The 11,898-nt window shown below is 39.1% G+C and overlaps 2 protein-coding genes across 2 annotated transcripts; both read right to left on the bottom strand.

Annotated features, from left to right (window-relative positions):
* Positions 1–8,463: 8,463 nt before the first annotated feature.
* On the bottom strand, positions 8,464–9,917 carry LOC6040811 (transmembrane protein 135). Its single transcript, XM_001850100.2, has 5 exons — positions 9,749–9,917; positions 9,551–9,681; positions 9,364–9,487; positions 9,169–9,311; positions 8,464–9,114 (listed from the first exon to the last, which is right to left on the bottom strand). The coding sequence occupies exons 1-5, from the start codon at positions 9,902–9,904 to the stop codon at positions 8,481–8,483; spliced, it is 1,188 nt and encodes a 395-aa protein (XP_001850152.2). The 5' UTR covers positions 9,905–9,917; the 3' UTR covers positions 8,464–8,480.
* A 9-nt stretch (positions 9,918–9,926) lies between these two features.
* On the bottom strand, positions 9,927–11,858 carry LOC6040810. Its single transcript, XM_001850099.2, has 6 exons — positions 11,667–11,858; positions 11,313–11,443; positions 11,134–11,257; positions 10,801–11,076; positions 10,441–10,749; positions 9,927–10,297 (listed from the first exon to the last, which is right to left on the bottom strand). Exons 1-6 carry the CDS (start codon positions 11,820–11,822, stop codon positions 10,046–10,048), a joined length of 1,248 nt encoding a protein of 415 aa, XP_001850151.2. The 5' UTR covers positions 11,823–11,858; the 3' UTR covers positions 9,927–10,045.
* Positions 11,859–11,898: the final 40 nt, after the last annotated feature.

Below are 11,898 nucleotides of genomic sequence, written 5' to 3'. Positions count from 1 at the left end.
AAAACTGCATTCGCAAAAATTTCTCCATCCGCCTTAACGACCAGCTCATTTATTTTGGCTATCGTCGACTCTGGTTGGCATACAAAGAACTCTCGCCGAGAATGAATCGATAATGGCCACCGATCAGCTGCTCATCAATCGCTGTCTGCGCGGTCTTTGTTAGCAGTCCATCAGTTTTCACCGACGATACACAGACGGAGGCCGTGACTAAACGGTTATCGACTTAATAGACTGTTAACCAGTGTCATTATTCATTTTGCGAAATTGTATCGAAAGGTTAAGGGAGATTGCTAAATTGATATTTCATCATGCTTTCAAACAAAAAAATAATAATAAGTAAATATTGAAAAAATCAAAGAACTATACTCAAAAGATACACCGAACATTAGCGGGAAGAGAGCCCATGTTGTGCTCGCAACATAAAACGAGATTCTCTCAGCAATATGCGCGCGCGCAATATGACTGGGCGGATGTTGGGGCGAATCGGGTAGCTCAACCAATCAGTATGCGACTTAGATCAAGACGGCCCCACCATGTGTTGTTGTTTGGCGCCATTTTCTCTTTCAAGTGAATGCGAGAGAGTTGGTTATTGTGGGGTGGTTCGCTAAAAGTTAAATGGAAGTTCTTAAAAGATTCAATGATCGATTCTTTCGTGACGGGACAACGTTTGTACGCATATGTTTTCAGTTTTTTTTGCTGATAATTTAAAATCTGCAAGAAAAGGTTCTAATATTTATACAAATTTGGAAAGTACATTAGATTTCCACACATTAATTTCTCATTACTGAATTCAGTTAAATTTACTGAAATCTGCACTACTGAATTTTTCAGTAAATGAAAACTTGCTAAAATTTCAGCAAACTTTGACAACTCCATACAAATTTTAAATGAAGTTCAGAGAAAAACTAACTGAAAATTTCAGTAGTGCAGTTTTCAGTAAATATTAACTGAAAACGAACATCAGAATTTGCTGTGCAATAAGATTCACTCCAGCAAACATTAAAAAACACAAAGTTTGAGTCAAGAGAGATACAAATGTACGACATCGTACAATTGGATCATTTTGATTTTTATACACAAAAGTGAAGAACTCTGCTCTCCTAGTGAGTTTTTGAAAAAAAAACCTTTTTCTACAGTTGTTTCGAAAATGAAAAACGAAGATTTCACTTCCTGAATCAACCAATTTCGTCAAATTTTGTGGCCTTGAGGCAACTGTGCGCACTGTAACAATGCGAATTGGATATTATAATTAGTTTATGAACTATTTCATTAACAGGGGGTTGTTTTTTAGTCAAAATACAACAAACTCCACGATAAATCAGAAAGAAACTATAAGAAGGGTATTTGTGACAAATAGTAATTTTCAATAAATTGAAATAATAAAAACTGTCATATTTGGGGCCGCGTGGCACGGTGGTTACCGATCCCTAAGTTGCGCCTTATCCTCCTGGCCTTCTATCGGATGGGGAAGTAAAACGTCGGTCCATTTGCATAAAAGAGGTTTTGGGTGACTCACCACACATAACCTTCGGACGCCTAGAAATGAGCAGAAACTTGCAACAGAGCCCACAAAAGACCCGGGGGTCGTCAATGTGGATTGCTTTGCTTTTTTTAACTGTCATATATAAGGCTATTTGTAAAAATATGTTTTTTACAAAGATGTCATTTTTTTATCTTTTGAGCAATTCTCTACGAAATCGGTCTTTTTTCTTCAATTTTAATTTTTGTATTTTTTAATCCGACTGAAACTTTTTTGGTGCCTTCGGTATGCCCAAAGAAGCCATTTTGCATCATTAGTTTGTCCATATAATTTTCCATACAAATTTGGCAGCTGTCCATACAAAAATGATGTATGAAAATTCAAAAATCTGTATCTTTTGAAGGAATTTTTTGATCGATTTGGTGTCTTCGACAAAGTTGTAGGTATGGATACGGACTACACTGGAAAAAAATAATACACGGTAAAAAAAATTTGGTGATTTTTTTATTTAACTTTTTATCACTAAAACTTGATTTACAAAAAAACACTATTTTAATTTTTTTTATTTTTTGATATGTTTTAGAGGACATAAAATGCCAACTTTTCAGAAATTTCCAGGTTGTGCAAAAAATCATTGACCGAGTTATGAATTTTTTAATCAATACTGATTTTTTCAAAAAATCGAAATTTTGGTCGTAAAATTTTTCAACTTCATTTTTCGATGTAAAATCAAATTTGCAATCAAAAAGTACTGTGGTGAAATTTTGATAAAGTGCACCGTTTTCAAGTTATAGCCATATTTAAGTGACTTTTTTGAAAATAGTCGCAGTTTTTTATTTTTTAAAATTAGTGCACATGTTTGCCCAGTTTTGAAAAAAATATTTTTGAAAAGCTGAGAAAATTCTCTATATTTTGCTTATTCGGACTTTGTTGATACGACCTTTAGTTGCTGAGATATTGCAATGCAAAGGTTTAAAAACAGGAAAATTGATGTTTTCTAAGTTTCACCCAAACAACCCACCATTTTCTATCGTCAATATCTCAGCAACTAATGGTCCGATTTTCAATGTTAATATATGAAACAATTGTGAAATTTTCCGATCTTTTCGAAAAAAATATTTTCAAAATTTTCAAATCAAGACTAACATTTTAAAAGGGCGTAATATTGAATGTTTGGCCTTTTTGAAATGTTAGTCTTGATTTGAAAATTATGAAAATATTTTTTCGAAAAGATCGGAAAATTTCAAATGTTTCATATATTAACATTGAAAATCGGACCATTAGTTGCTAAGATATTGACGATAGAAAATGGTGGGTTGTTTGGGTGAGACTTAGAAATCATCAATTTTCCTGTTTTTAAACCTTTGCATTGCAATATCTCAGCAACTAAAGGTCGTATCAACAAAGTCCGAATAAGCAAAATATAGAGAATTTTCTCAGCTTTTCAAAAATATTTTTCAAAACTGGGCAAACATGTGCACTAATTAAAAATGAAAAACTGCGACTATTTTCAAAAAGTGGCTATAACTTGAAAACGGTGCACTTTATCAAAATTTCACTACAGTACGATTGCAAATTTAATTTTACATCGAAAATGAAGTTGAAAAATTTTACGACAAAATTTCGATTTTTGAAAATCAGTATTGATTAAAATTCATAACTCGGTCAATTTTGCACAACCTGGAAATTTCTGAAAGTTGGCATTTTATGTCCTCTAAAACATATCAAAAAAAAAAAAATTAAAAATAGTGTTTTTTCAAGTTTTAGTGACAAAAGTTAAATAAAAAATCACCAAATTTTACCGTGTATTATTTTTCTAGTGTAGTCCGTATCCATACCTACAACTTTGCCGAAGACACCAAATCGATCAAAAATTCCTTCAAATACAGATTTTGAATTTTCATACATCATTTTTGTATGGAAAGCTGCCAAATTTGTATGGAAAATTATATGGACAAACTAATGATGCAAAATGGCTTCTTTGGGCATACCGAAGGCACCAAAAAAGTTTCAGTCGGATTAAAAAATACAAAAAAAATCGAATGACCGAAATCCTAGAGAACTGCTCTTTTCAACATTTTGTTGTTAAGAATCAATCGAATTGAGCAACTTTTATTTTTTCACCATGTAAAATTGTATGGGAAATTGAAGTGCTCTTGCCCCGTACACCTTTTCATCTTTTAAAGGCGTAGTATAATTTTGAGAAACAATTCAGTGAATATTTTTACACGATTTTACTAGTATTTACCTCAGTTATCAAGCTGCATACTAGGTTTTTTGATTTCGATAATTTTGCGTATTGTAAACCTTGTATTTCAAACATGAAATTTACTAACAAAATAGCGAAAAAATGATTTTTGCGCGTAAAACTAACGCGCTTAAATTTTTTCATCTTTTTTTGGCGCACAAATAGCATACCCATAGACAAATTCACCAGCCAAATATTGGAAATTTTCATTGCAATTTGCACTCTTGCTCCGGTTTACTCTACTTGGTTGGCCGGGACTGAACCCAGGCCGACTGCGGTGAGAGGGCTAAAATATATGTTTAAAAAGAATTCAAAATGTTAATGGAAATAGCATTCTAATCGAAAAATCATTTTTTTCTGTATATTGATAATTATATTTCGCATATTTGGGCTTGTTTTTAAATATTTTGATTTTTTTTTATAAAATTCAAATGCAAAGAACTGCAAAAACTCTTATTTGTTAAAAAAGCATAAATGTCCTTTAAGTAAAAACATATATATTTTTTTGTTTTTTTCTGAATTAGAACTGTCCCTGTTCGCATAAATGTCCCATATGCATTTTCACCACTTATCACAATGTTATGAGTTGATGAGACAGATTTGTTTAACACTTGTAGCTCCAACGGGGTCAAAAAAGTTGGAAATGCAACTTCACCGGCTCTTTGAACCCTTGGAAAAAAAGTTGGAAATGCCTTTTTCATTGTAACTTAGGGTAGACGCATCTGTTTTGGATCTACCTTTCGGATCGAATGCAACAAGAATTATCCAAATCGGTTTAGTTTTCGCCGAGATACAGCCGGTTGAAGTTGCATTTCCAACTTTTTGACCCCCTTGGTGCTTCGCGTAAGTTTTGACCCCGTTGGTGCTACAAGTGTTAAAATCGTATGGTTTTTCAGAAAAATCAAAAAAATCCTGTACATTGTTCCAGAAATCTGGAGGAAACCCTGTTTTTTCGCTAAAACATAACACGTAGCTTTATGTGTGGGACAAAATTTTGAATGTTGATTTTGCATTTTTTTTTTTGTTAAATTCTGAGAATCGGCTAATTTGATGGAAATATAACCGAACTCTTAACTTGCCGAACATACGAGAATTTAACCTAATTTGCTAAACCCCTCCCCTGTGCAAGAAGAATAAGTGCAATTCATTTAATAAAGAATAAAAAAAATAAGCGGTCGCATCTAGGTTCAAATAAATCATTTAAAAGATAGTTGCAAGTTAAAACTAATGATTTAAAGACGACAATTTGGATCCCCCAGGAAAGTGTAGCTTTATAATATGTATCGGAAGTCAGTTGTCATAATTTCAACATAAACCCAATGCTTTGAAAATCATATAATTCTCCTTGTAAATTTAAAGTCACCGCAACAACATTTCTGAAGTTTTATTTTTAAAAAGGTCCTATAAGCCGTTGGATTTCATATGTCCATAGGACCTTTTCAAATAAAACTTTAGATTTCTAGCAGCTATAAACACCTACCAGATGGCCAATTAACTATAGCACAGACAGTTGTAGCCACCTAGCGTCAACTTTAGAAAACATTTCTCAGCTCTTTTCGTGACACAAACCTTACCTAGCATGGCTAAGCGACACCTACATCTTCAATGCCAAACCAGAAACTTGCACACAAGATAGCAAGCAAGAAAGCTCGAAAGCTTGACGTAGGCTTTCTGTGATTAAGCGGGTTATTTGAAGAGGGGCAAATTCAAAGCTGGCTTTATTTTGTATTTAGAACAACTTTCGAGTAAATTTGTAATTCGCGATTAAAAGCTCAAAAATTCCAACAGATGGCGCAAAGCATCGAAGAATGACGATTCCAATTTTCGCTGTTCGGTTACATAGGAATGCAAACTTAAAATTGAATTTACAGCTCTTAGAACAACTTTTGAGAAAAAAATCAAGTAGTACGAGTGTAAACTTTTTGCCCTCTATAAATTTACGCAATAAAAAAATTTTTAAGGACAAAAACAATTTGAAAAAATAATATTGTTTAAAATGATAGAGCATCAAAAGTTAACAAAGTATCAGCTCGAATTTTTGCTCAAAAGTTGTTTTGAACGCTGGAATTTAACAAAACAGAATTCGCATACATAACCTCAAAGGGCGGAAATTTCAATCGACATTCTTCCCTCTGTTCTGCTACTCAACACTAGGTGTCGCATGTCGTTTGGCTCTTGAACGGCAATAAGTCCTAACGCATTTCGTAACATTCCAACGCCCAAGGCTCTAAAAAAGGTGGAACGGTAACTTCAACTCAATGGTTCTCGAGCATTACTCAACCAATCAAGATGATTCTTCTTTCTAGTGATTTGTTAGGATGTCTAGATGATTCTAGAACGTTGCAGAACTTAATTTGAACAAATCTGTAATTTATGCGATCAAAAACATCGTTCCAACTTTTTTTTTTCGCGTGTAAAAAAAAATTCGTCAGAAATTCCGCGGAGGCAGTCTTTTTAAAAAAAGGTGGAACGATTTTTTCGGTCTTAGAAATTACAGATTTGTTCAAATCAAGTTCTGCACAATTTTAGGAGCATCTAGAAATTCTTACAAATCACTGGAAACAAGAATCGTCCCGATCGGTTGAGTTATGCCCGAGAACCAGCGAGTTGAAGTTGCCGTTCCACCTTTTTTGGGAGGCTTGGGCGTCCGTGTAAGTTTCACATGCGTTGGGCGTTCCAGTGGTAAACAAATTGGTTTTTTGCCAGTTCGTCGGCGGAAAACTAATTTTCATTTCCAATGAAGCTATTTATGACTTAACAAGCCTTACCCGACAAATTTTTTGCCCATCCTGGAAATTTCTGAAAAGTTGGCGTTTAATGTCCTCTAAAACATATAAAAAAAATAGTGTTTTTTTTTTTTTGCAAATCAAGTTTAAGTGACAAAAAGTGAGTTGCCTTGGAGAATTTGAACGGTGCGCGTCGTGGTCATCACGCAGGATTTTCGTTGCCGTTTCCGTTGTTCCTTTGTTGTCCCCCCGATTGTGTGGGTTTTTCGGTCCGGGCGGTTTCGCGTTTTTGCATTTTATTTGGTTTTATCTTTCCACAGCCGGCTGTCTAAGGTTGAATCATTTATGCTAAACTCAACACCAAATAACCGGGAATAGTCTCATCCGCATCCTCCGACTGTTTGCCTTGAGATTTCATAATACAGTACAGCATTTAACATTTTTTTTGATTATTGGGTCGCATCATCATCCTCTATGTTGAATCCTGGCCATTACCCTTACCCACTAACAAAATCCCAAGTAGAAGTAGTTTTCCGGCACACGTGGGGGTGTGGATATCGTATAGAACCTGTCGTGATCGGGGACTTTCTTTTATAATAAAAACACAGATATTTTGTAATTAACAAACAACACGTCTTATTCCACAGAAATTAACCACAAAACTGATTTGACAATCTTCATTTTCTCTTTCGCCGGCCGCACGCATCTCGTTGTTTTCTCGCTCGTTGTTCTCTCTCGCAGCTCGCTATCTCGCACTCAATCCACAATCAGCTAACAAGGCAATATTCATGGAGGTGCGCACTTTTTGTTGCGCTCTTAACTCTTATTTATTAATTATATCAATCTTATAATAAGTACTCATTTAATAATTTATTACATATTCAATCCTGCAACCCATAATCCCTACAGAACCCACCCTTTGTAGCAACCTGTTCTCACAGCAAAAAATCCGATGGTAAAATCGCATGCAAAAGCATGCACATCACCTTCGTCAAAATAAACACTTAATATTACACAATGCATGTACAATTTTTGTAAACACAAAAAAAAGTTGCAACCGACGGGATTCAAACCCAGCACCATCAGTAAGGGCTGGCGCCTTAGCCCGCTCGGCCATCAGACCGATGAAAAATGGAAAGGATAAATGCATATGTGAGCTTGACATTTCGGTCAAGTAGGTTTCCCATACTGATGGGCTACATATTTCAGGGTGTAATATTACACAGAATTTGATTAGAAAATGCAAAATTTATTTTACACCCAAGCCTTTTACACGCAGCTGGATTACTACTTTATTTGCTGTGCTAACTAACATTCCCGTCCCAATCCCCCGAGATCTACAAACTGACATGGCGGGCGCCGTTGGTGACCAAGAACTGTTACCTATTTGCTTCAGATCTAGTTTTAATGATCTTGATGTTTTATCTTTTCAGCGCATTCATATATGCTGTTGATAAGGGAAACACCATTAGATCGTTTAAGCGTATGGTCGGTTGTATTGATAGGATATTACAGTCCTGTTCAGCAACGGAGAAGGACAACCATGGGTGGTCTCTCATGCTCATGCTCATGATCTTAACAAGCCTTACCCGACAAACTTCGTTCTGCCTTTTTTCGTTTGTTGACGTTTTAAACTTTTTTGCTTATTCAGCCTCCTGTGATCAAAATTTGATTTTACGTAACTTTTCCCATACAATCTGCAGATTTTCCGGAATCGGTTTCAGAGTGGCCAAAATTGTAACTTTTTGGCGTAAGAACCTTCCTTGGACTTATACGAACCCAACGCAACAAATCCGACAATCCGTGTTGAAGTGATTCGCGTTCGAAACAAAACTGTCGAAATTTTTTATATATATAGATTACAGTTAAAATCGCTGTTTAGAATTAATGCGTCATCTACAATGATAGCCTTGGCTGTTCAGGAAATTTTAAACAATTGAAAATGCATAATTTAACAATGAACTGTATTTTTCAAAATATTTAATCAAAATCATGTAACAATGTCATTTTACTACAACACCTTCTCTCAAGCCCCGTACCCAATGATCCACGCGATTAGCGTGCGACGCATGTTCAGCGTCAGATTTTTCGAACAAAATCCCATCGCCTTGATGTGGAACGACGGCGACAACTGCGGATGGAAGGCGTAGATGTGGCCAAGATAGCCAAAGGACAGCATCTGCGCCAAGAACACAAACGGCAGCCGGTTGAACTTTTCCACCACTGGTGGGATTTTCTTGCCCGTCTTGATCCAGTACTCCCAGGACATCTCGATCGCTTTGGTGAAGGCCAGCGTGTACACCTGGTACTTAGGGTACAGCCAGTAGGCGCTTCCGGCCAGGAATCCTGCGACTGTGGATTGCGTTGGGCCCTCCAGCAGGCGGTGCCTGTTCAGGAGGCAGAAAGTGGCCCTGTAAATGCCGACGTAGAACGCTAGGAACAGTCCCAATCGGGCGGAGCAGATCTTGGTGAATTCGGTTGTAAATTGGGAACGATTAGTCATTAGGAGGGGAAACTTGGTTATCAACGCTCGAACGGATTCCAAAATAAGCCCGACGCTAGCGTATTTCAGCATCCCGTCTAGAACGTTGTGGGTGCAACTCTTCTTGTGACCGCAGCGACCGTGGTCCGGTTTGTTCCAAGATGGTGAATTGATTAACCTGTAATCAAACAGCTGTTCAAGTTGTACTAAAACTTTTGGATGGGATTCTCACCAAAATTGCTTCACGATTCCAGCGTGAAGTTTTGTCATGATGATCGAACTGAGCGTCATGAAGCTGATCATTCCAAACCACTTGGAAACTCTTAGATGTTGCACGATGCCAAGCCGACTCTTCCGAATCATCGTTTCAACCGTCTAAGAAAATTGTGATTTTAGTACACGCTTGTAATTACCGTTCTAACCTTACCATGTTGAAGAAGGTAATGCCCTGCAGTCGCAGGTGCTGCTTGGGTAGCCTCGGCCCCAAAAGCACTCCCAGTAGGCAGGGCCAGAACATCACGCACCAGAAGTTGAGGTATCCGAACAGGTTGCTTTGATTTGAGGCTACATTTTTAGTACAGCGCACAAGTTCTAGAACATGCACAAATACTCACGAAAAACCGCACTGGAAGGTTAGTGAGAGTGCCGCCTGGACGTAGGTCGCGATCGAAATGTACACATACTCGAGAAAGTGATTCACCAGGTACGACCCGGTGACACCGTCCTGCTTGACCAGCGGTGGAAGCTACCGGAAGAAGATGGTGGCTGTTAGTGATGTAGGTCTTCGGCGGTGTGATCCCATCCAAACCTACCACCAGCAGTGGAATGTACAGCTTGAAGCTACCGGGCATGATGCGCTTCCACAGGTCCCAGATGTAGTGACGACAGCTGGCGAAGCCCGGATGCCACAGGTCACGGCAGGTCTTGCCGGCCGAAGCCTCGTAGAAGCACTTACTCAGCGAAGACATCTGGAGCGAGGAGAAGTTCGGAAGCGACTAAGCGAGCCAGCGATCGTGCGTCAATTTCTTTATTATTATTTTAGTACATGCTCAATATTTCGTTTCTATATAGAGTCATGAATATTCAAAAGGGGAAAAAGAAGTTCGGTGTCAGGCCTTGCGCCACTCGTGCTCGAGCATCCAGCTCAGCAGGCGTCGCTTGAGTCGTTCCACGCGGTTGTCCGAGCAGTAGTTGACGGCTTTGCTGTTGAAGGGCGGCGAGAGGTGCGAGTGGAAGACCAATGCGTGGTACATGTAGCCTACTGCGCAGGCATGCGTTATCCGGAGGAACGGGATCCTCTGCATTTTCCAGACCCACTCCGGGAGGTCCTTGCCCGTTGTGAACAGATGCTCCCAGGACATCTGTCGAAATCAGAACCTCTAAGAGTTTTGTACATTTTACAGCTGTCAGTGGTTTGTTGTTGTCAAGAAATCACTGACCATTTGTATTTGACAGTTCGCTTGAATTGTTTACATATCAAAAATGAGGTTAGGTTCAATCTTACCTCAACAAACTTGGTGAAAGCCAGCGTAAACACCTGGTACTTGGGGTAGATCAGGTAGGATGCGCCACACAGGAAGGACGCGATCCGGTTGTGGGAGGGGCGATCTTCACCGTGATGACGGCACAAAAGACAACCGATGGCGCGGTAGCTCGCGATGTACGCTGCCAGGAAGAACATCAGCTTGAAGCTGAGAATCTTGCGCAATCCGGGCAGGAACTGGGCAGGATTGCTGTACAGGAGCGGGAACTTGGTGATCAGGGCACGAGCAAACTCGATGATGAAGCCGGCAAAGGAGTACTTCCAGATACCCTACGGGAAAATTGAAGGTTAGGGGGTGTCCACAAATTCCAGAACACTTACATCAAAGATAAAACCATCACACGATCGCTCATGAGAGCATGCTTTGTACGCGCGAGGGTAGATCGCCCCCATCACGCGACTGTCATCCGCCTCCTCTCGATTGGGTTCCCTGATCTTCGTCGGGTACATGATCCAGAACTGGTTGACCTTGCCGTGCTGTAACACCTCCATGATCCGCGCGTTGAAGATCATGAACAGGGCCATGCCGCACAGCTTGGACTCTCGCAGCACCTCCAGCAGCCTGAACTTGCTCTTCTTCAGCATAACCTCCAACATCTAGGCAAAAAGGGATCTTGTACTAATCTAATTTGGTAGATTTGAAGTTAACCTCACCATGTTGAAGTACGTGATTCCTTGAAGCCGTAGGTGAATTCTGTTGAGTTTTGGGGACAACGCTGCACTGAAGAACCCCGGGAATCCCATGACCCAGTAATAGTTCAGCTTGCCGAACAGTTTGCTGTAACGACGATCGTTAAACTCACACTTATGGAACTTAACAAAGTGATACCTACTAAAAGGCACATTGCAGCGTCAATCCGACGACCGCAATCACGTACGTCTTGTAGGACGCTGTACTGTAGCTGAGAAAGTGGTCCTTCCAGTACTGCCACGTGTAGCCGCCACCTTTTACCAGCGGAGGAATCTACGGTGATTTCGAATCGATTTTGCAACACAACTGGCTTGTGGTTTTTAGTACAAGTGCTTGTTTTGAGTGTCTTCAAATGATAAAATCTGAATCTCTTCAGTACTTTTCGTGTAAAGTTGATGAAATCAAAGTTTATTAATTTTAAAAGTTATTCCAAAATGGCCACTTGTACTAAAAATACCAACATCACAATTAAACACCAAAACTCCAAAAATCTCACCACCAGATAAGTCAGGTACAGCTTGTACGCGCCAGGAAGCAACCTCAGCGCCGTATTCACGAACGAAAGCCAACACGAGGCGTACTCCGGGTGGCACAGGTCACGGCAGGTCTTGCCGGCGGTCACCTCGTAGAAGCATTTGCTCAGCTCGGACATGTTGATCGAAAGGGAAATGGAACGCAACTAAACGAAAATAATTTAGGCCGCAACTTTTTTTTCGAAGGTATGCTCA

Source organism: Culex quinquefasciatus, chromosome 1 (genome assembly GCF_015732765.1).
Source record: "Culex quinquefasciatus strain JHB chromosome 1, VPISU_Cqui_1.0_pri_paternal, whole genome shotgun sequence".
NCBI classification, from domain to species: Eukaryota; Metazoa; Arthropoda; class Insecta; order Diptera; family Culicidae; genus Culex; species Culex quinquefasciatus.
The sequence above is the reverse complement of the archived record's forward strand: the minus strand, read 5'-3'. Positions and strand labels throughout refer to the sequence as shown.